We start from the raw sequence: 23,151 nt of genomic DNA on the forward strand, positions 1-23,151 counted from the left end.
GGTGGCCTGGATCCTATTAGAATGCTTTCTCTGAGCAGGTGTTCACCTGTCGGGAATGTCTGGGTCTTCTAAGGAACCCCCAGGAGGGTCCCCAATCTTGGTCCAGGGTAGTCAGCCAAGCAGGTTGTATCCCATCAACTCCCAGCCTCAGGTCCACACACTCCCCAGAAGGAATTCCCCACATGCAGCGGAGCTTCATTCAGATGATCAGACTCAACCCTGAACAACATTTCCGTCTGAGATAAGTGGAGGACCTGAACGGAGGTGGGGGCACTGCCCTTGCCCTTCTCCCTCCAATCACAAACATGTCCGTTCCCACCCTGTCCTCCAAACCCCATCCGACATCTTCCTCCCCTCCTTCCAGTTAAACATTGCGATGCAGGTGAGACATCCGGGATGCCGTAACCCATCACGGGTCGTCTGCACAGTTCCCTGTGTGTCGGGCAGCGGCCTCCGTGGCACGTGTCTGCCCAGGAAAGGGTGAGGCTTCCCACCTCATCCCCTGACTGGTGTCTGCAAGCAGCTCACTTCCCCTCCATGTGCTATGTGCTCAGTAATCTCATCTGTTGGAGGGGGTCTGGGGGGTGTATACTCTTCCTGCCAGGCGGAAAGAGGCTTTTTATGTTTCTTTATTGTAAAATAAAACATGTTGGTTGTAAAGTATTTGAAAAACCTAGAAAAGTACACAGGAGAAAATAACTATCGCCCATAATCCTCCCTCTCAGACATTCAGAGATAACCATGATATTTTGATGTATTTCTTCTAACATTTTTCCCATGACTATATTTTCAAGGAAATGTATAACACGTATTTATCAAAAATGTTAACAGAGTTGTCACACAGGAAGGGAAAGAAGTGGTGTCGTTTGGCCTGGGGTTTGTACTTGGCAGTTCCTACAGCTGTTGCCGAGGTCACATCTCTGTGACTCCACAAATTTGTCTCTCTTAGAGTGGAATCAGGTGTCATAATTACCGAATGTTGCGGGATGGATTGACCCACACGCAGCCCGATTTGGCCATCGAGCCGGTGAAATATCTGGCTGCAGCCCAAGAAGGGGGTCAGGTAGAGCAGCACTTTGCAGACATTAGGAACCACCTGGAGATGGTTATACATGCAGATTCTGATCCTGGGGATGGGGTGGGGGTGGGGGACCCGAGATCCCGCACTTCTGAAAGTTACACGGACAATGCAGGTGTGGCTGGTCCCTGGACCGCATTTTGAGTGGCAAGGGGTTAGAGGACTGAACTCACTCCCATTCCATTCACCGAGTATTGAGATCCCACAATGTGCCAAGCACAGCACGGGTGCTTGGGGTGAATGCAAGGAGAAAGGGATGGTAGAGGAGGGGTTGACATTTGACCCAACCCCGCGTGCCAACGCTGTGCTCAGCAGTCAGCCCGAGCTGCAGTTCCCCAAACCCTGCCTGAGCCACCCATGGCCTTTGTCCTGATGCCCACGCCCACACACACAGCTTCCCTGGGAGCAGCTTCTTGCTGAGCACACGCCCCTCATGCTTGCAGCAGGAGAAACCCACTCATCACCCCCTTCCCCTCCCCTTCCAGGTTGTAACTGTCACACAAATTGTCCATTGACCAATTGTGCCTACTCCTGACAGAAAGCTGCTTCCCATCCCAGCTCACCCTGCATCCTTTGCCAAGCTAGAACGGAGATGGGCTTCTAGAAGGCGGAGAATGCTGTTGGCTTTCCTCCTTCCTGTCCAGGTAGAAGGCGGGCCAAGCTACCACAGGCATTTCCTGAACAGCAGCAGAGGGGCTGTCTCTGCCTCCAGGGCTGTGGCAGCTAGTTTAGCGTGTGCCCCGCCCAAGGTGTTAAGGATAGTCGATAAGGCCACCGCCACCCTATCTTTTCTCAACTCTGGTTGCAAAAGTTTCCGCACTCTCTCTTTTATTTTGTCCTCAAAGCAGCCCTGTGAGATTGACACTAGAATTACCCCATTTTACAGATGAGGGGGCAGAGGCTCTGAGGGAGGAAGTGACTTGCCTAAGGTCACACAGCAGGAAGTGGTGAGGCTAGGACCAGAGCCTGGTGTTGGGTTCCAGCTGTTGAGGCACCAGCACCTGCCCGCCCAGGAGTCAAGATCTCTGCCTCACCTCCTGACCCGGTGAGGGGAGAGTGATATGCCCTGCAGGCCCCAGCTCGGCCCTGCCTCCTCCTGCCAGCGGCCCCTTACCTGCTAGAATCTTCCATTGTAGCTCCTGGTAAAACACGCCTCTAAAGGATGCTTCATGGAAGGTCACCAGTTAGTTTTTGCAAAAGAAGTGGATGTGGGATCCCTTGAGGGGGGCATAAAAAATAAAACAGAAAGATCTCCTTAGCTTTTGGATTTTTAATCAGAGGAACATGCAGGGCTTGGGGGAAAATGATTTCTTCAGGGGGGTATAAATGGGAAGAGATGTTCAAAGTCACTGACAGCCTGTTTTAATTTATAATCTGCCTCTGTGTGAAATGCACAGAGAATCAGGGGGAAATGAGTAATAATTCACTAAGGTGCTGTCACAGGCAGGAAGCGTTAGGGCCCTCTTTGTTAGCCTGCCGCTGCCAAGAAGGCTGAGACAGAGGAAGGACACAGAGCAGCAGGTCCAGCGAGAGAGCACCTTCCCTCCCGTGTAGGACACAGCCCGGCCGCTTCTCCATAGCCTGGCCAGGGGCTGCTGGGCATGGTCCCAATAGCCTGGAATGGCGCACCCCAGGCCCAGTGCTTTCCCAGCAGCTGGTCTCCAAGGAAGCTGCAGAACTTAAGCTCTCTCTAACCCTCTCCCCTTTCCTCCTCCCTCCTCCTCCCTCCGTGGGCAGCAGGGAAATAGATGGTCTATAAAGCTGACTGTGGCCTCTTCGATGGGACCTGAGGTCAGTCTGATGCAGAGGAAAGGGTAATGGGGCCCTTTACGCTGAGCCAACAGATGATATAAAGAGGCCCCAGTGACTGGGATTGCTTGGTCAGGATAGGCGAGGTTATGCTGCAGTAATAAACCATGCGGCGCTTCAGGGGCTTAACGGAGCATCTACAGGCTCAGTCCACCCACCGAGGGCTGGGGGCCCCTGCTCCACAGGATCTCTCCAGGGTGCAGGCTGGCAGGGGCTCCATCGTCAGACAGCAGTGTCCCCAGGAGCAAGAACTCTCCTTGGTCCCTCCTGCAGGGGAAGGGGGGGCTGAAGAATTGCACACGGGCTTTTCTCAGCCTCAACCCAGAGGAGACACACATCGTTTCCTCTCACATTTCAGAACAGCTCCTGGGGCTTCACTTAACTGCAGGGGGTTTGGGAAATGAAGGTCGAGCGACAATAAAGTTCTGAACCCGTGTGTCTCTGTGAAGAGGGGTGATTTGAGGGACCCTAACCAAACTCCTGACCAATACCACCATTGCTACCGGTACGTTCTTGCCATTGGGTTGGCCATTCGAAAGTGGCTCAGTGAGTTACATGTTGGCTTCTCCTGAGGTCAGGTTCACTGTGGAGCCGTGTAAAGAACACAGCATTTAGAAATAAAAGAGCTAGGTTCAAGTCCCCGCTGGGTTCCCTAACGGCTGTGTGACCTTGGTCAGGTTGCTTAACACCTCTGAGCTGCTGCTGTGTCCTATCTACTACTGGGTTAACGATACCCATTGCTGTGGAGTTGTTAATGTTACTATTTTTTTTCTGAAGATTAGAGCATTGTAAACCAGCACATGCACAGGTTAGGGACTGGAGCCTCTCTTCATTACGACCAGTATCATTAGACACCTAGAGTCTGGCTGGGAGCTGTTATTAGTGAGAACAATTTGGTCACACCGGGCCTATTATACTTGACTTTGGCATATTTTGCATTTGGCCTTCCTGGAAATGACTGTGTCCCCGTGCTCTCCCTGCAGGTAAACTCCCTGCTGGTTTTTACTGCAATTTCGAGGATGGCTTCTGTGGCTGGTCCCAAGGCTTGCTCTCGCCCCACACGCCCCAGTGGCAGGTCAAGACCCTAAAGGAGGCCCAGTTCCAGGACCAGCAAGGTACTGCCACCGCCTTTCCCTCCCCCAGGTGCCCACCTGGCCAGATGAGGGACTTAACACACCGCCCCAGGACAGCTGACCTTGCCCCACCCTGAAGGGCAAGCCCAAATGGCTGTCCAGGGCTTGCCCTGGGTGCTCCCACATGGTCCCTCTTCAACCTTCCTGGGCTCTAGAATGATTAAATCAGACCCAGGTAGATGTTACCTTTTGTAACTTAAGATGAGAACCTTGGTGAAGGATTAGCTGAAAGATAAGAATAACAGCATCAGTAAGACTAATCCATTCATTCAACAAGTATTTCTTAAGACCTACTAGGTGTCAGGCCCGTTACTTGCTGAGAGGTAAGGAAAACAACAGTCCTCTTTATGGCTGGCCAGGCTGAGGCACAGGGAGGCCTGTGTCCTTGGCCCCAGGGCGATGCCCTGGGAACCGTGCCCCCTGTCTGGTCCATCCCCTGCAGCCCGGCCTCCTCAGCCACACCCCCACACTCACATCCAGCTTACACTGGCAACTCCCTGCTCCCCATGTCACAGCCCATCCTCCCGAGACCCATGCTTGACTGCCAGAGGGCAAAGGGCCTTCACACACCCAAGAGATGGCCACCCACGCCTGGCTGGGCTGGCTCCACACTTGGAGACCCTGGGTGTGATGGGATCAGAGAGGGCCTGGGAGGCCAGCACAGCTCTGAGAGTCGGGCTGCTGGAGAGATCTAGGCTCGGGACCAGCGGTGCTGTGCCCAGGGGTGAGGCCTGGGCAGGCCTTGGGGCCCTCCTCTCCCCAGGACGGGCTGGAGGGGGGCCTCTCTCCCTCTTTCCTCCCCTGCATTTGCTTGTTCTGTGTAGAGCTAGAGACCCTCATACAAGAATCCCTCTCTTTCCAAGAGATCACACATCCTATGGATTCCTTCAAGAATTTACAATTATTATTATAAAAGTGTGAAAGTGGACAACATATGGGGCAGCCACTGAAAATCCCAGAGCCTGTACAGTCCTGTCCTTGGTCCTCAGGGCGAGGTGCACCTGAGTGGGCTCTGCGGGGACCTCACCAGATGTGGAGGCCCGAGGGCTCCTGCCTGTCCTCCCAGACTCCTGGGCATGCTGCATGGTCCTCTGCACCCCGTCTGCAGGATCAGAGAGAGAGATGGAGCGCAAATGAGACCTGATCTCCGTGGCTCTGCTCACTTTGATAGTCCCCTGACAGCACCCGTAACGAGTAAATGTTTAGCACTTGCCGAATACCTCGAAAGCCCCCACAGTGTAATTCATCCCAGTGATTGCTCTGATCCCAGACCAGTTTTCCTCACCTTGAGATAAGCTCTACCTTTCTGTAAATTCTACTCACTGCTTGTGCTTTCTGCCTCCTGGAGCCCCCCAGAACCAAACTGCAGCCTTTCACACACAGGCCACCCTTCACAACCGTTGTAACCCAGGTGCCATGTGAGGTCCTTTCTCTGCCCAGTCACATAACCCCATCAGCTCAATTCTCCCTGAAGGGCGGGCGGCATGCTTTCCGAGATTTCTGGTGCATCCTGGCTCCTCTGTTCCGGACCCACCTAAATGTGATACTTGGTAGTAACTCAGTCACAGACTTTGCTAAGAGACAGGGGAAAGTAGAGATGGATGGCCACAGTCCTGCTGGGGCTCTCCGGGTACCTGAGAAGTTGTGGGCTCACTCTGGCCCCGGCCTCCAGAGCCCTGACCGTCTACAGAATGCCCTGCAGTTCCTGGGGGCTGACAGTTGCTTCTCCCACTGCCACGTGGGGTGGGAACTCACCTTCTCCCAGACTTCCAGGCAGGCTAGTGCTTGGGAGACACGAGAAATGAGTCTTCCTGGTCAGGGCCTGTGGCGCAGGATGACCTGGGCTCCAGAAGGGGGAGAAAAGAGTGAAGGTCATAGAGACCATTGGTGGGCAAAGCACTGGCATGACTGGAAATGGGGAGCAGCGGGGCTGAGGGTGGAGGAGTCCAGGGTGCTTCAGGCTGCTCCTAGCCTAGGGGCTAAAGCTGGTGACCTTGAGACATCAGGGATGCAGTAGCTCAGACACATGATGCTAGGACATCACAGGCCCTTTAGAACGAAGACCTTTGCATAGCCAAGTTTTGTTGACCGTGACAAGTGGCTGTCTTATCCATTGGAAAGAGCAGAAAGCCCCCACCTCCACGATGTCCTGAGGCTAGAGAAGATGTTCCCATTAACCCTGCACTTGTTAACTCTGCACCCTTGCAGCCCTTGGCTACACGATGATAGTGTGTTCTTGACTCCTTTCCTCTCTGCCCCAGACCACGCCCTGCTGCTCAACACCACTGGAGTCCCCACTTCTGCGAGCGCTGCAGTGACCAGCACGACGTTTCCCGCACCGATGAAGAACTCTCCGTGCGAGGCAAGTCTCAGCGCTCCTCTAGCTCTCTGACCCTCCCTCCCCCCTCCCCTGCACTTCCACAGGAGCAAAGCAGCCGAGATGGCCAGGCTGCTGTCCTCCTGGAGGGAGGGCAGCAGGGCCACTCTGCCCTCTTCTGGGCAGAGAGCACCTACCAACACAGTACAGCCCCGTCTGCAGAGGGTCTCTCCTTAAACAGCCACGCTCAGCAACACTGAGCTTTTGCAGTCGGGCCTTGATTTAAGCAAACTCAGGACAATACTTCCAAGGCACCACGGTGGGGTGGGGAGGTGGGGGGGTAACAGTGATTTGCAAAAGACTTCCTACAGGATCTTTTTTAAAAATAACTATCTCTTGTTGTACAACTCAAATTTTATAGAGCATCAAAAATTCAATTTACATAGATTTCACTCAGACATCAATGGCCTTCGGTGAGGCACCTCCAGAGTCACTTACCCGAACAGTTCCTGTGGCTGTTACCTCCTTAGGGTGGGGATGGAGGGAGGGGCACCGTGTTCCTGAGCATAAGGTCATACATATTCTGTAGGGGCTGAGAAATGTGTTTGGACCCAGCATGGCCCCATGGTTAAGCTTGTGGAGGCTGGAATCAACCAACTGAGTCCAAGCCAGGTTCTGCCCCTGACTGGCTGCACAATTTATTTGAGCAGCTAATAACCCCGTGGGGCCTCAGTTTCCTCATCTGGAAAGTGGAGACAATAAGAGGGCCGACCCCAAGGAAGTGAGAATTAAATAGGTTAATGCGTGTAGAGGGCTTATCGCAGCTTCTGGCGCAAATTAAGCACCACGAGAGTTAGCCAATATAAACACACAAAAGGAGACTAGGGGAGGAGAAACGGGATGTGAGCCCAAAATCAGACTGTCCGCTCCAGGAGCCAGCCACACCTGTGCTTCTTTGCTCCTCCCCCAGCACTGCGTCAAGCCCCTGCACAGGGTAGAAAGCCAATACTGAGGGTTGGTCTGGCCAGCCCTGTCTTTCTGGAAGCTCAGAGGAGAAATGCCTTGCTGGCTTGTTTCAGGAATAGCCATATGGCCTCAGAGCCCTTTGTTTCCCTCCAGGAGAGGGACCCTGTGAAACTGACATGACCTGCTTCTCATCTGACAGCTGGCAGGGGCCCCAGGTCACAGTGGCCCTCACAGGCAGCTTTCCTGCCAAGGCTTGGGTACACCCAAGCCTTCCAGGCTTTCTGTGCAATAAAAATCCACACATATAAACAAATGAGAATAAAATGAGAATAGAAAAGATGTTATGGATGAAAATTTTTTAATCAGAAGAATGGTCCAGTTAAATCTGGGCCCAACATCTGCTCCGTCTTCCTCACGCTCCTCTAGGTCGGGTTCTCTGACCAGACCGTATGCACCTCTGTGAGCTACCTTACCCCTTCCTGGCAAAAGGCAGGGCACAAAAAAACAGGCTCATTACATCAGGTTGTGTTTGAGAAACCACGCTTTCTGATGCATGTGGTGGGATCCCAGTCCTTGCTGATATTTCTCAGGCGCCTCGGAGAAGACGCCTGGAAAGGAAGGCTTCTTAAGAGGAAATCTAAAGGAGAGATGGTGGGCACAGCTGGGAGGTGAGGGGTCCCTTAAAATCATTTGATCTTGAAGTGTACTCTTCACTGGATTTACTAGAGCCTCGTTTTAGAAAAAGAAATGTCAAGGTAAAAATGATACTTTTTTCTAGCACTTTGTCATTGCTCTAATAACATTTGGGTTGATCAATAGCTTAAACGGGTGTTTTGTTTTGCTGGCCTGTTTCATTTCCCCCCCAGCCATGCTTGCTCTGGGCTGGCTCTGCTGTTCCCTGCCCTTTTCCAGAACTTCGCCCAGCAGGAGTGATGAAGGGAAAGCAGTGAGTCCGTTCCACTCGCAGCTCACAGTCGCTTCGCACTCAGGCTTCCAGACATTCATCCAGCGCTGATGGGCCTTTGAATTCACAGCGTTGGGGGAAGTGTTTCCATCAGAAAAATAAATAACCAAAATAGAAATATGCATTTCCAGCGTTGTGCGCCTTGACATTTATTTCCTCCAAATCCTAAATGCAGAAGGCAGGAAGTGGATTTTCTCCTCCTGGGTTGGCTGAATGTCAGTGACAGGGAAACGGATGTTGCATTGCTAGGAGACACTGTGTGAGGTGAGCTCGGGGCCTTCAAACCCCACCGGCCCTGCAGGGCCCAAGTGCAGGGAAGTGGGTACTCAACAGAGCCGAGGGGGGTCTCCAGTGAGGGTCAGGTCCACAGGGACTGGCGGCTAGCCATGCTGAGTTCGGGGCTGAACCCACCACCAAGCTCCTTCCCCACACCTAGACCAGACCTGGTCCATGGGACCCCCAGAGACCCCCAGAATGGCCAAGGCATTCTTACCAATCGTGACCGAAATTTATCCTGAGCCCATGCTGAGAGTTTCCCTCCAGTACCTAGTTTGTCTTTCAGAAGGATGAGTCAGAGGAAGAATTAGAAATGACAAGGTAGGGGACAGAGGCGATGGAGATAGAAGGGGCTGGGAGAGCGCCCATCAGAGCCCACAGGGAGCCACGTCAGGTGTTCACCAATGGGAGAGACATAGCCAGGGTGTGCCTTTGTGCCAGCCAGCTTCCAGGGCCTTCCAGAAGCATGCCGGCTCTGGCCTCCTCCTTCTCCTGACGCCTGCAGCTGCCACAGCCGGCCGCCTCTGGCCCGGCTGGCCACGCTGCAAGCCCAGCCACCTCCACCTCTCTGCACAGTTACATATGGGGCGTGACTATTTAAAGACGTTTTCCTAGCCCAGCCACAGACAAGAGTGCTTTGTGGGGTTTCTGCCCCCCACCCCATTCCTCACCAGCTATTCTCCATGGGGAACAAGGGAGTTACTTACAATGTATTCAGATTTTATTTTATTTTTTATTTTTATTTAGCTGAGCTCAGGTTCAAATAATTAAAGTTGCCACCAGGGAGGGGAGTCTTGCGGTGGCTTTTATGTGTCGCTTGCTGTCAGACCCGCTCGTTCACGTCGCCTTGGCTGGGAGACGCTCTCGGATGTGTCTAGCGTCGCAGCTGCTAGGAATAAAGAGGACTGGAGAGTGGCAGGGCCGTCTCCGCCCCGCCCCCTGCCTTTCACACACCCTAGAAGCCTGAATGTCTCAACAAGCCCCGTGTGGTTTGAGATTCTATTTTATTTGAATAGCCTCCCTGTGACTGGAATATTTTAAACCATGTTCTCAGAACAGAACAAGGCCTGAGGGGAAGAAACCGGGCTCCCCTCATCCTCCTACCCCCTCCAAAACATGGAAGCAGTTTTCCTTCCATGAGCTGCAGGGATGAAATGGGCCCAGGAAGTTGGGACGAGACCCACTGGAATGGTGGCGGGACGCCAGGGCAGGTCAGTCCCCAGCTGCTGGTTATCCGACCTTACCAGAGCAGTGGCCACCCATGTCCTCTCCCTACACACGTGTGCACACACGTGCACACACTGGGACCCTGGAACACAGCTGGGCCTTTCTGCCCCTGATGGCAGCTTTGACAGCCACTCAGGGCAGAAGGGACTATCTGGCTTGCCAGGAGGGAGGCCTCCACTCAGCGCCATTAAAACCAGCAAGTGTGGCCCAGAGCGGGGTGGGAGAGGAGGCAGCATCGGGCCTTGCCCTCTGCCATCTGGCAAGCCCCTGGGAGGGAGCCTGCCTGTGGTCGTGCGCAGCTGGCCAGCAGTGCAGCCCAGTGTCCCTGAGACATAACAGTGTCTCCTCTTCCCCCGGGAGACCTCCTGTGAATGGGACAGCAGCAGTAAAAGGGGACAACAGACAAAGGAGAAAAAGACTAGACTGAAGTCACCCAGGCAGGGAGGGAGTCTGGGAAATGACCCAGAGCCAAACATCAGGCACCCCCAGTTTTGAAAGCCCAGAGGCAGTGCTCCACACCAGCTGCTTTTCTCGGAAGCCCAAAGGCCTCCCCACCTTGTGTGACCTCACTCTGCCCCAACCCCAACCTCATGTGTCACCCTGACCTGGTGCTGGGTATGAAACTCCAGGGGGTGCCTCAGCTCACCCCTTCAGTGATGGAAACAGTTATCTCAGAGAGCCTTGGGCTGGGCCTAAGAATGTGCCTGTTTGCATCAGAGGGGACGGGGACAGAGACCAGAAATGGTTCCTGAGGCATCTTCTAAATGGCTTTTCCAAAACACCACTGGATAAGAGATTTGGGGCCCTGCTTTCAGAATCCAATAACCATCTCACACACCTGTAATAACATTACTGCTCTAAGAATGCCCTATATACAGCCCTGGCTGGTATGGCTCAGTGGATTGAGCACCAGCCTTCGAACCAAAGGGTCACTGGTTCGATTCCCCATCAGGGCACATGCCTGGGTTGCAGACCAGGTCCCCAGGAGGGGGCGCATGAGAGGCAACCACACATTAATGATTCTGTCCCTCTCTCCTTCCCTTCCCCTCTTTCTAAAAATAAATAAAATCTTAAAAAAGAAAAAGAATGCCCTATATACATCCATCAAAGATTATAGAGACGATCCAACCCCTCATAGTCACCCTCTGAGGTGACTGAAATCTTCCTGGTCTACTGAGGAAGAACAAGCCTCAGAGGCCCCGGAGATGCTCCAAGGTCACAAGCTCAGACGTGCAGAAACCAGGACTCAAACCCCAGGCCCCTGACTTCTAAGGTAGCTCAGTGGCTTTCTCTGGAGAGTCAGGGGGTTAGCACCCTCAGGATGAGAAGGGCGGCAACCGCAGGGCCTGGACCAGAGAGGCAGCATGGGAGATGGCTGGGCGGGGGGGAGCGGCACAGGGTCACCTGGCAGGAGGGTGAGGGAGGGAGGGGCACAGAGGCTCCCCGGTCAGGCAGCGAGTTCTCATTTCAAACCCACCATGTGGCCGGCCATGCCAGCGATACCGCAGGAATCTGGGATCTCTTCAGAGTCTGTATTCAGCAGAGGAGTGAAGAATACTTATTGTCAATACAACAGGTCCTGGTCTCCAGGTTACTTATGGATCGCTCGGCTACATTACATTAAAAAGCAATCCCAAAGTCTGACCTAGGGCCCTCAAACTCCCTAACTCTTTGTACCCCTAGGAGAAAAAACCTTCCCTCAGTGAGAGAGAGGACCCTTCCTTAATGTTAAGCCAACTAAGGGAGCATTTTAAAACTATTGATCCCGTATTAAGTGACCAGCCTCTCACTGTGCTAAGAATTTCACTTGCTTTATCTCATTACCAAAACAGACCTGTGAGAGATTGTTACCCTCATTTCCTGATGCAGAACCTGTGGCTTACAGAACTTAAATGACTTGCCCAAGGTCACCTTGCTAATAAGGGTCAGAGCCACGATTCAGACCAGGTATGTGCAACTTGCACTCCGAAGTCAAATCTGTACACACTCTAAGGTCACTGAACTTGACTTAGGTCACCTGAGTTAGCACCCTGCCTCTGCTATGAGCCAGTCACTTCCTCGGACAGGGGGTAAACGCACCTGTTTTACCTGCGGGGATCCAACAAAAATGTGAACACTGTGCTCTCTGCAATAGTCCAGGAGTGCCAGTGATGACTGTCATCGCCCTCCCTCTCTCACGTTGCACAGGCTGAGGAAATGGCTGCGAACATTAAGTCAGGCGCTGTGTGCGTTCGTTCTTCTCCTCTGGGTCGATCAGCAACGTTCGGGAGGGTTGGGAGCACTGTTCTGCACAGTGCCTGGCAGTAGCCCCCGGAGGATGTGCCCAAAGGACTTATTTAATCAAAAATTAGTTTTGATGAATTAATTGCACAGCCCCTCAGTTCGGGCGTGACCCTGGTCCGGGATGAGAACTAACAAGGAGACTCCCCATCGATTGTCAAGGATTCACCGAGTGTGGGCCCCCCCCCCCGAGATTTCCGAGCCTGGAGAATTCTCACCTCGGTACCAGAGCTGTGAAGCTGCTGGGTCCTGGCATCCTGTCACCTCTCACTGTGATGCGGTTGACGCTGCCAGGACACATGCTAATGGGCTAAAGTAATCAACAGCAATTTTAATTGCAGTTGGACATAATTAATTCAAAACCTTTGAGCCATTCAAAATTAATACCTCTGCCATTACATGATGAGACAAATGAAGAATTACTGTCAAGGTGTGGGTGTGAATAAAAAAATCCTCCTGGGCACTTGGCAGAGCCTTCGATCTCCTTCAAAATCCACGGGTTAAGGTGGACCTCGGGGCTCCTGCTGGTGATGGTTACAACGTATTCAGGTGGCCTGGACATGGAAGGACCCTGCTGAAAGCAGAGACTGTCCCAGCTGTCAAAGAATAAATACTCCCTGGGTGCCTACGTCCCTGCAGACACTCACGTGCCTGGAGTCCCTTCTCTTTCTTTTTTTTTTTTTAATATTGTATTTATTTTTGGAGAGGGGCAGGGTGGGAGAAAGAGAGTGAGAGAAACATCAATGTGCGTTTGCCTCTCGTGTGTCCCCTACTGGGGACCGGGCCTGCAACCCAGGCATGTGCCCTGACTGGGAATCAAACCCGGGACCCTTTGGTTCGCAGGCTGGCACTCAATCCACTGGGCGTTACCAGCCAGGGCGAGTCCCTTCTCTTTCCAATGGCCGTCTATAACATACATAGGAGTTGCATCGCATAGAGTCGATCCTGTTCCCAGCCAGGAGGTTACAAAGCCACTTCACAGCATCCGCGCCATCACACACAGAGAAACTGAGGCACGGAGGAGGCTGTTAGCCCCCCTCACACCACTACAATGTAACTCAAAGGAAAATAGCATTGTTTTCTTCCCACGAGACTGGAAAGGTAGCTTTCTGGGGAACTTGGGAGATAAAGCACTGGGCTGAGACGTTTAACCCAGCATTCTGCACCCTGCCCTGTTGTTTCTGCCAGATGTTTATGGTGTTCCCTGCCTGTTCTTTCCAATGCGGAGGACAGGAACTAACGCTGAGCACAAGCGTTTGGAAAGCCGGGCCCAGGGCTCACCCACTCTTCCTGAGGTCTCTCAGGAACCCTGAAGGAGGGTGCGACTGGCCCCATTGTACAGAAGAAAGCTGAGGCCCGGAGGCGTGATATCTACATAAAGACAGAACCGCTCTTTCTGCTGCCAAAGCCCACGCTCTGTCCTCAGCACGACCCCACCTCATCCCCCAGAGGCCGCCCCCTCCTCTCTGTCTAGAGGGCAGAAAGAGAGCGGGCACTCTCTCTTCCTGCTTTCCAACAGCGTGGGAGCCCTCCTCCCTCGCTGCTTTTTTAATACAGTGTTTATTGTTTTTTCTGATTACAAAAGTGCTCTATGTTTGTTATGGAGCATTAGGAAAACGCAGGAAAGAATGAAGAAGAAAATTGAAATTGCCCACGGTCTTAGTCCCCAAAGATAACCCCTGTCACCCTGCCACTGCATTTCCTTCCAGACAGATATGTGTAGCTTTGAACACAGTGATAAACAGTGTATACATTTAGTATCGCACCACATGCTGTTATATTTTCCTATATCAATACCATCCTTTATGAGCATGCTTTTAATAGCTGCAGGCTCTACATTTATTGTATTGTTTTTGTTCTACTTGTCAAACGTAATAGATGTCCATTGTAAAAACTTTCAAAAAGTCCAGAAAGGGAAAAAAAAAACCTTTAAGTCTATAACCTCACCAGCGAGAAGTCCCACGGTTATTATTTTTATACAAACCCTTCATGTTCTCTTGCTGTGTTTTTGCCAAGGGGGCATGTGGATGACCCTGGCTGGGTATTCTCTGCCTTCGATATGATGCCTCGGGAAGAAAGGGACGTGGGGTACTGTCCTTTTCAGAAAGGATCTGAATCTTTTGTCTCCACCTGGCCAGGAATCCAGCAATTCTTAAGCCTCCATAATTGCAAGTATTTGCCAGCTTATTTGATTTGCTTGTTATCAAAAATCTGCATCTGGCCTGCTTCTTGCTGTGTCGGGTTGATTTGTCATTAGGCTATTTATAGCTAGAGCGTTGGTGTTTGGTTTTTCCAGGTGAATTAGGAGATGGTTTACAAAAACAACTGGGTTTTGCAGTGAGTCAGTGCTCTCCAAGTTAGTAAGAGACCTTGTTGAACTCAAAGAACTTTTACAAATGGCAAGTCCACACCTGTGACACCTTAGGCTGGGAAGAAGTCTTAACCTTCATTCAGAGCTTGCACGCCCCTGGTGAGGACCCCAGTCCGGGTGGTTCGGCAGTGACTGGACGTGGGGAATATCCAGGAACTGCCCACCGTCCGCCCCAGGCAAGCACGTCTTTGAGCATCTCTGTCTGTCTAAAAACATTGCTTCTGTGGAAGTGAAATGCGCAGTGGAGTGTCCACCCTCGGTTCTGTCTCTTCTGCGGGAATGCACGCAGCCCACCAGAAACGCGAGGAAAGACACGCCTCCCCCGCACGGCGTTTCCTGCATTTGGGGTGCATGCAGAATGGACATTAGTGGACACCTTTGATTCTCTTTTGTCCAACTGCAGCCTAAATCCCGTGCTCAGGAGATTGTTGTGAAGGTGCCACGAGGTATGCATAGCAAACACGGGGCATGTTCTGACATAAAATTGCAGTAATTACCTCTGGGGGAGGAAGGGCCGTGGGAGAAATAATAGCATCGGGCCCAGCCACAATGCTGCCTCTGCTTTACATACAGAACTTTAATTAATAAAATGACAAACACTGGTAGCACATAATTGGAGCGTCTATCAGGCCCCAGGGAGAGGGAGGGGCAAGGGCCCTTAGGCCAGCGAGAAAACTGCTTCTTTTCACGGGTCTCATTTGCTGCCTGCGTGGAAAGGGGTTTGTTAGCCCAAAGCTGTCATGTGTAACCTACTTGGGTTAGGGCATGTCTAGCAGGATCAAAAATTTTATTGTCGCAGGCCCCAACAAGTGTTATTTCTCAAAAACATTATTTAGGATTTACATAAGATGTCCCATATTTGTGCAAATACTCGTCCCATATTTTTGTGAATATATGTATATTCACAAAACACACACACACACACACACGACTATTAACCGTTTGGCAGAGACAGTGGTTATAAATGGGTTAAGATCCGCGATCTCCCGGGTTCTCCCCAGGTGAAGGTATCCCTGGGAGAAGACCTTGTTAAAGTGTAAGGAGGGTGGGCCCGAGGCCCTGCAGCTCTGACAGGCTCCCAGGTCCTGCCAGCGCTGTTGGTCCGCAGGCCACGCCTCGAGCAACAAGGGTCCGGAAAACCCCCACGGTGCACCCCAAAGATTGAAGTGCGTGTTGCTACAACATGTTGCATGTCTGCAGCACAGTGGACACGGTAGAAGGAGCGCAGGGCGTAGTGTGGAATCCAGGCCTGCAGCACGCAAACTTAGTGACCGTGGGTGGCTGAGTTCACCTGTCCAGGCTTCGGACTCCACATCTGGAAAATGAGGGTGGTAATACCGACACTCACGGTGAACATAAAGCGGGAGCACGTGTGCAAGTCCTGCGCACAGCTCGCTAGCAGCCAATAAATAGTCAATTACTTTATCCGATAGGCCCCCCAGATAGAAATTGGTCTCACTAGGATCAAATTCCAAGAGTGGGTTTGCCCGCTCTGGGCACCTGAACAGCGACCCTCCAGATCAAGCCAGGTCTACCTGGCGGGGGCACCTACATGTAATGCTATCAAGGGACTCCTGACCCTAGGACAATGGGAGACTGACAGGCACCTGACCTGGGCTCTGCTCTGGGAACCACAGAGAGGTGCTCTATTCATATAGACACAAGTAATTAGTAAGACATGTTCCGTAAGAATTGCTACCAGTCCGTCCTTCGGTTCTTCTGATGAAGAAATTGGTGAGAGCCATACGCAGGAGGACCCTCCTGGCCCCGTTTGCATTCTCAGGTCATCCCTGCTCCCCGCAGCCCAGGGACCTCTTACTCTCCGGGTGGCTCTCATCCCTCGCCCGGGGCCGTGTGGCAGCCACACAAAGGCCTTCGGATAAGGGCCATGTCCTCCCTGCTGCAGGAAAAACACCCCTCCTACACCTTGGCTGTGGGGGGGGCACATTTTAAGCCACACTTTGAGTTATTAAGAATTGCTTCTTAAGGTTCAGAACGAAATGGACCCCTCACTGAGAAGGCCAGGCTCCTTCCTGCTCTGAGTGGCCCCTCTCCCCAGCGGTCACAGCTCCAGCTGCACTTTAGAATCACCTGGAGAGATTTGAAAAACTGCTGCCGCCCACGCCCTCCCCAAGGCCAATTAAATCCAAATCTCTGGGAGCCCAGACCTGGGTTCCCTAGGGGATTCTAACTTGCAGCCCGGGTTGAAAACCACCAGTTTAACCATTTCATGCAACCTGTGAGCTCTGCTGCCACGTCGTTCGCCTCGCTCAATCTTTAGAACCACATTCTAAGGCAGGCAGGGGAGGTCTCACAAATTCGTCTATAAGAAAATAGAGGCTTAGAAAAGGTGAGCGGTTGGCTTGAAGTCACGTAGTTGATTCCCTTTGGCCCTGGAGCCTAAAGTCCAAGTTATCCCATAGCCAACAGACAGGAAAACAAGGATAGTTAGACAAACCACCAGAGAACGGGTGTTGATTCAGAGGGGAGTTGCTTCCGGTGCCTTCCTGAAAGGAAGCAGGGCGCCACAGGCTGCTGTTTATCTCCCGGCTTCTCTGCACATTCTGATGTAGCAGGTCTGGGGCCGGGCCAGAGACTCTTACAAGTGTCCAGGTCACACCGACAACACCCACCTGAAGATCAGACTCTGAGCAGCAGAGTACTGGCTGACCTGTAGCGGCAGAATCTGGAGTCACCGAGGATAACTACAGGGGAGAAGTGGGCCACCGAAGGCCTGCGTGTCAGCTTGAGGGAGAGTCCCATCTGCCTGGGTGCGTCTCCTTACCGCACACTCAGTGGGTGGAAAAAAAAAAAAAGACCAAGAAAACCAACCTTGCTGGCCCCTCACTGGCTGCCACTGTGAGATCTTACCCCAAACTTTTGTATCTGTTTCTAGAGCGAGACTTTGCTGACTCTCAAACAATGCACTCCTTGTCTTCAGTTTGGCCACAGATGTGGTTTCTGCCATAAACATAGGTGAGAGTATTATAAGAAGGAAAGAAACCCAAAAGTTTCATTCTCCTATTTCTCCATAGCACTGAACAGTTGGGTCAAGTGGCTGTCTGGAGCCAAGCCCTGACTGTGTGTCAATTGTCACAACTCTCTCTGTCTTATGTCTTCACTTTTGAGTGGCTTTTACTGTTTCTCCTTCTGCTACACTCATTTAAATTCAGACCTCCTGGCTAGAAGATAAGCAACATGGGGTAGGGGAAGATATGCATAACATGCGCGCAGAATAGCTCTGCAGTAAATACTTGTTGAATAGAGACGCGATCATCTCCCACAAGCACTGAACCAAGAGGGATCCTGTCAAGGACTGGCCTAAAAAATACTCAGTGCAGGAAGATGCAGAAAGTTCAGTGACCCGGTCAATGTCCCCCATGCTGGTGTGACAGGGCCACAGCTCTCCAGCAGGCTCAAGGCACCAGCATACTCTACCTCAACCTGGAAGTTTCCTGAGAGCAGCTGAGAGCTGGACGGAGTTGACTACAGCCAGTTGGCTGCGAAACGGGTGGAAACTCTCCCCTTTTCTGGAGCCTGACCCCTGGAACGCAGGACAGCGCCATGGAGCTTCATGGGATGGAAGGTTGGCTTCTGGCCCAGTGAGGGGGCCTGGTACTGACAGGAAGGTCTTCCTGTGAGTGTGTACACGTGTACACACCCATTCTACCATGGAGAGCTCCTGCATGTGCCCTCACTTAACAGCCACTGCCAACTCAAGATGAGGAAGGCGGCCCCTGCCTTGAAGGAACCTGTGGTCCCAGGGGTGGAGGGCACAGAGGGAAGACAAGGACGCAGAACTAGGCCCTGCAATCATCCCAGTAGCCTCAGTTACAAGATTTCAGAGGAGACAGACATAATTTCTGAGATGGGTGATGATAAAAGACTCCCTGGAAAGAAAGTAGGTTCAATCTTTTTGAAGTGGAGAGAAGAGTAGAAGAAATAGAAGAATTAAAAGCAAGAAGCAGATAAATGCAAGGTAGTGACAAAGCTGACAGGAGGCTGGGGGGTCTAGGAACCAACATTCATTGCGTCCCCATGTGTGGACTACTGGGTGAAGGCGGGCAGACCCCACCACTTATCTGCTTGCTCTAAGGTAGTACAGACAGTTCTTCAGTCGCTTCAGAAAACAAAGCACAGGCTTATTTAGAAATTCAAGTGCCCAGCGGTCAAAATTTCAAACTTTCTCTCAAGTCAGGGCTTCTTTCCTCCCCCTTCCCTGCCCCCACCTTCATTGCGGATGAGAAGCCTGAAATCAGAGAAAGGGTGGTCATTGGTCTCTCCCCTTCTTCACCCAGCTCTTTCCTCTCCTGTGCCTTGCTAACTTCTGGCCTTTCAAAGCCTTCAGCACACGGAGGGAGAAGAGGTTAGGGGAGCAGGAGAGTTCTTCTTTGCCCAGGACTGTTGTGGTCAACTGGCACTGGCATTCTCTGGGTGTGACAAATGTTTAAGGCTTACTGTTTCTCTCAGGGACACTTTGTGCTTTCTTTGGAGACCTGCCTTTGTCCTTACCCCCTCCACGATGGCTGGGAATGTTTTGCCTTGACTGGGACATATGTACCTCCATTCGAGGTGGTCACTTACTCCTTCCCTTTCCCTTGGACACCTCGAGATACCTGCAGCTTCTTTCTGCGGTGTGCTATCCACCCCTCCATGCAGCCCTCTCAGACAAGATCTAAAATGAGTAGAACAGCTCGCGTGAGCTCCCTGTCCGTGGCTCACTCTGGGCTGCGTGCGCCCTCCTGCACTTCTTTGCCTCTGCAAACTCTGCGAGGACAGGCCCCCAGTGCTGCCGCTTCTCCTCTGCTCTGCCAGCAGAGCAGCTGCCCAGCCCCTCGTTCACACTTCAGTTTTTCCAGGAGGGAGGAAGACGCTAGTGCACTGAGCTCCCCAAACTGCAGGGGCTACTATCAGTTGCTCCATGCGGTATCATCAAAACCACTTGCTCTTGACTTGGGATGCAGAGGGATCCTCCTCAGGGGAAGGGTGAGGTGAGATGGATGTGCCAAAAGCACATTCCTGATAGTCAGCCACCAACTTTTTATGTCCAAAGTATGGATGAGGGATTAAGAATAATGTGACCTGTTTTCATCCACCTGTCTTGAAAGTTCTGTATCATTGTGCTCTCAGACCTCCTTTGAAATGTAGGGTCTAGTGCCTCAGTGCTTCAGGCAAAATTCCTTTTTAACCTTTTGTTACATTATTTATTATCTAAGCATCATGCTAACACTATAAGGTAGATGAACCTATTTCCACCTTAGAGAATAGAGAACTGAGCTTCAAAATGACCAATGTGGCAAGCACTTGTTTTGAATCCAGATCTCTCTGACTCTAGAGCTCTTCAACCATTCTACAATGGAGGACGCATGTGGCTCATCATAAATTCTCACTAACTATTCATTAAATGAATAAAAAATTGACCTGCTTAGATTCCGGAGGAACGTGAGTGCCTTGATAGTAGTTGATAGGGGGCGAGAAACCACTGTAGAACCACAGATGGAGACAAACACTGGGAAAACGTGACAGATACCCAAGCGCAGTTAGAAGGGAGGAAGGGTGGAGAGAGAAGGGCGCTTCGGGAGACTATGGAAAAGTTCACAGAGTAAGTTATAGAGGACATGGTGAGTGTTCCTTTGTCTGAGTAATGAGGATAAAAATTAAAGAGAGACTGGGTGACAAGGACAGAGAAGCAGCAGTCGTGCACCAGCTATCCCAGGTGTGACGTCTGAATGCAGGTGCAGAGATGGCTTGCAAACCAGAGGGGGTAGAGGGATCAAATAAAGGACAGTTTTCCAGGATGGGCGAAAGCTTATCTTATTTGTAGACAGAGAAGCAAGAAGACAGAGGCTCTGAAGGTGCGGGAGAAAAGAGGAGAAAGAAGTGAGGGGACAAGGACTAGGGGGAGGTGAACCTATATGAGTTCGCACAGAAGAAAATGAAGGATACACCTTCCTCTAAACAGGAAAGGAAGAGACACACTGCAGGGGGGAGGGAAGAAAAGAAAAGAAAGGAAGAAGAGAAGAGGCTAACGGACATGACACTAGACAGAGTGGATGTTATCAGTAAGGTGGGAATCAGAGTAGTGAACTGGGTGCTGGGGACCAGGAGGGGGCAGCACCTGTGTTTGAGCGAGAGTGTGAAGCACCCGGTGCGCTGTGTGTGTTTAGAAGGCAGCTGTGGAAACCAGCGGTGGGGGAATAAATACCACCCACCATCCAGGGCATTGAGGTTCAACAGTCTGACTTCACAGAAGCCCGAACTAGCAATATTCTGTGGCCAAGAAGCAAAAGGAGAGAAAGCATGTGGCAAGCATTATCTCCAGCTGGGCACAGCAGGGCGTGGGCTGAGGGCTGAGAGGGTTTAGTTTGCAAGGTTAGGATTAAAATTTCCAGTCATTAAGTCCAGATTGCACAAGAAAGCCAAGTGGGGCCAGAAAAAAATGAACAGTTTTGCTAAACGATCCTGAGAGGTCTCAGTGGAGACAACAATTTGCCACCTGCATTTGGGGAAATGGGAACGGTGTGGGTAAAGAGGCAAAGGTCAGGCTTACCTGACTTGGGGTCTCAGAAGTACAACAGCACTTGGGCACCCCAGTGCCAGGTGCAGCCTGGCTGGTGAAGGGGTTGTATGCAACATAACGGGAAGTCTTTGGCTTAAGTGCCTCATGGTAAGCAGTCTTTCTGGTCAAACTATGAGACAACCATGAGCTCAGGGACTGGGAGACAGAGTGTTAATGTCAGTGCTTTATTAAAAAAACACAAGAATCAGAAAAAACGGGGGCACTGTAGCTGATGAGAGCCCCAGCATGCGTACGACGTATTTGACTTTGCTTTCTACAGTAGCCACTTTTTTCTTGTAGCGTCCGCACAGAACTGTTTGGGGCAGGGCTCTGGTGAAGTTGTCCTAACTTCCAAATGTTGTTTGCAGATTGTTTCTATCAAACATACAGCCTCTACTCCTTTAAACACCAAGATCAGAGACCTTGTTTATAGCGTGCACTGCCTGTGGGCATGACTGTGCTTCAGCCTTCTCAGCCCTGGCTGCTGCGGCTCAGTGGACTGAGTGCCGGCCTGCGAACGGAAAGGTCGCCAGTTCGATCCCCTGTCAGGATCGCAGTCCAGGTCCCCTGTTGGGGGCGTATCTCACACATTGATGTTTCTCTCCCTCTCCTTCTCCCTTCCCTCTCCTCTCTCGGAAAATAAATAAATAAATAGAAATCTTTTTAAAAATACAACCTCTACTCCTTTAAACACCGAGATCAGAGACCTTGTGTATAGAGTGCACTGCCTCTGGGCATGACTGTGCTTCACCTTTCTTAGAAATGTCCGCTACATTTCCCTCTCACATGTCGAAGGAACAAAGCCGTGGGAACCTTTAGTGAATACATACTGACTACACAGGATTGTGGCTTTCCTTTGGCAAAGTGGGCATTCTCATTCTGAAAGATCTTACTATATACACTTCTGTCTCTCCTTTGCCTCCCAGTGGCCACGGGTGTCATGTCACAGGGTCTTTAGTTAGCTAATACATGATATGGTTCCCTTCGAATAAAATTGTTAGCCTCTTCAGGGAAGAAATTTAAAAAACCTAAGACACTCACATCACTAAAAGAAACTGAGTCACAAAATTACTTGCCCAAAGTCACAAAGTGAATCGGGGCCACAGACAAGAATGTGTGGGTCCTCTCCAGGAAGTTCATGTCATACCCCCACGGACCTCGATGTCACCTCAGAGGCAGAATCTTGTGAAATTTAGCATGATGACATCAACCTGAACCAAGTTCCAGAACTGCGCATGGGTCGTCCCCGCCCAGCCCACTGAGCATGGAGCAAGATCAGGCACCAGGCGTCCAGCAGTCCTCACTGGGCAGACCTCAGCCACGTCTCTAGCAAAATCCTTTAGGGTTGAGAACTTTAGAAAGGGAACCTGAAGTTTCATTTCAACATCACGTCCTCTGGCTCTTCTCTCCCTTACAGCTCCGAATGGCCTGGCTCATCCATGGGGCCTTGAGGGGAAATGTCTCCTTGGTGCTGGTGGAGAACAAAACCGGGAATGAGCAAAGCAGGGTGATCTGGCACGTTGCCGCCACTGAAGGCTTGAGCCTGTGGCAGTGGACAGTGCTGCCTCTCCTCGACGTCGCTGACAGGTGAGCCTCCCCCGTCCCTACTGCTCCCTTTTCCTCTGTCGCCGGACTGCAAAAGGGAGCCGTGTCTTCCCTCCCCCATCCTCTCTACCCAGGACACACATCCAGATGTGCACACAGGCATGTACATGCACAAATGTGTACACGTGCATACACCCACACAAACACCCACACACTCTCTGCAGGCTCACAGAAAGTGCCAAGGGATGTCAGTGCTAATGAGCACTCTCCTCCCCCACCTCTGGCCTGGCCTGATTGTCTGCCTCCAATAGTGCAGGAAGAAATCAAATGAAGCCACTCATGTCATTCCCGAGTAATAATCAGGCTTTACATGTACACAGCATTTTCTCTTATTAATGGGTTTTCCTCACTTTGCCATTTGACTACTTGATAGTAACAAATTAACAAAACCTGCCACGCAGGTGTGACAGGCCTTGTCATGTTCCCCACTCCTGCTCTTTTCGCGAGGGAAGAACCTGAGAACCAAAGAGGCGAAGCACCAGCTGGTTGGCATCAGAGTGAGGACTGGCGCTCGGGTCGATCAGAGTGCGGTGCTCTCCGGGGTCTGGTCCCCGAGGCAGGGGGGT

General features: G+C 51.6%; 1 protein-coding gene across 1 annotated transcript in view; it reads left to right on the plus strand.

Annotated features, from left to right (window-relative positions):
* ALK (ALK receptor tyrosine kinase) overlaps nucleotides 1–23,151 on the plus strand; it is a 630,248-nt gene that overhangs the window by 529,894 nt on the left and 77,203 nt on the right. Inside the window, exons 7-9 of the mRNA XM_053924484.1 lie at nucleotides 3,871–4,002; nucleotides 6,282–6,382; nucleotides 22,398–22,567. Of these exons, the coding sequence (XP_053780459.1) occupies nucleotides 3,871–4,002; nucleotides 6,282–6,382; nucleotides 22,398–22,567 (403 nt within the window). The remainder of the gene's footprint in view (nucleotides 1–3,870; nucleotides 4,003–6,281; nucleotides 6,383–22,397; nucleotides 22,568–23,151) is intronic.

The sequence above is a fragment of the Desmodus rotundus genome, chromosome 5, assembly GCF_022682495.2.
Source record: "Desmodus rotundus isolate HL8 chromosome 5, HLdesRot8A.1, whole genome shotgun sequence".
Taxonomy (NCBI): Eukaryota; Metazoa; Chordata; class Mammalia; order Chiroptera; family Phyllostomidae; genus Desmodus; species Desmodus rotundus.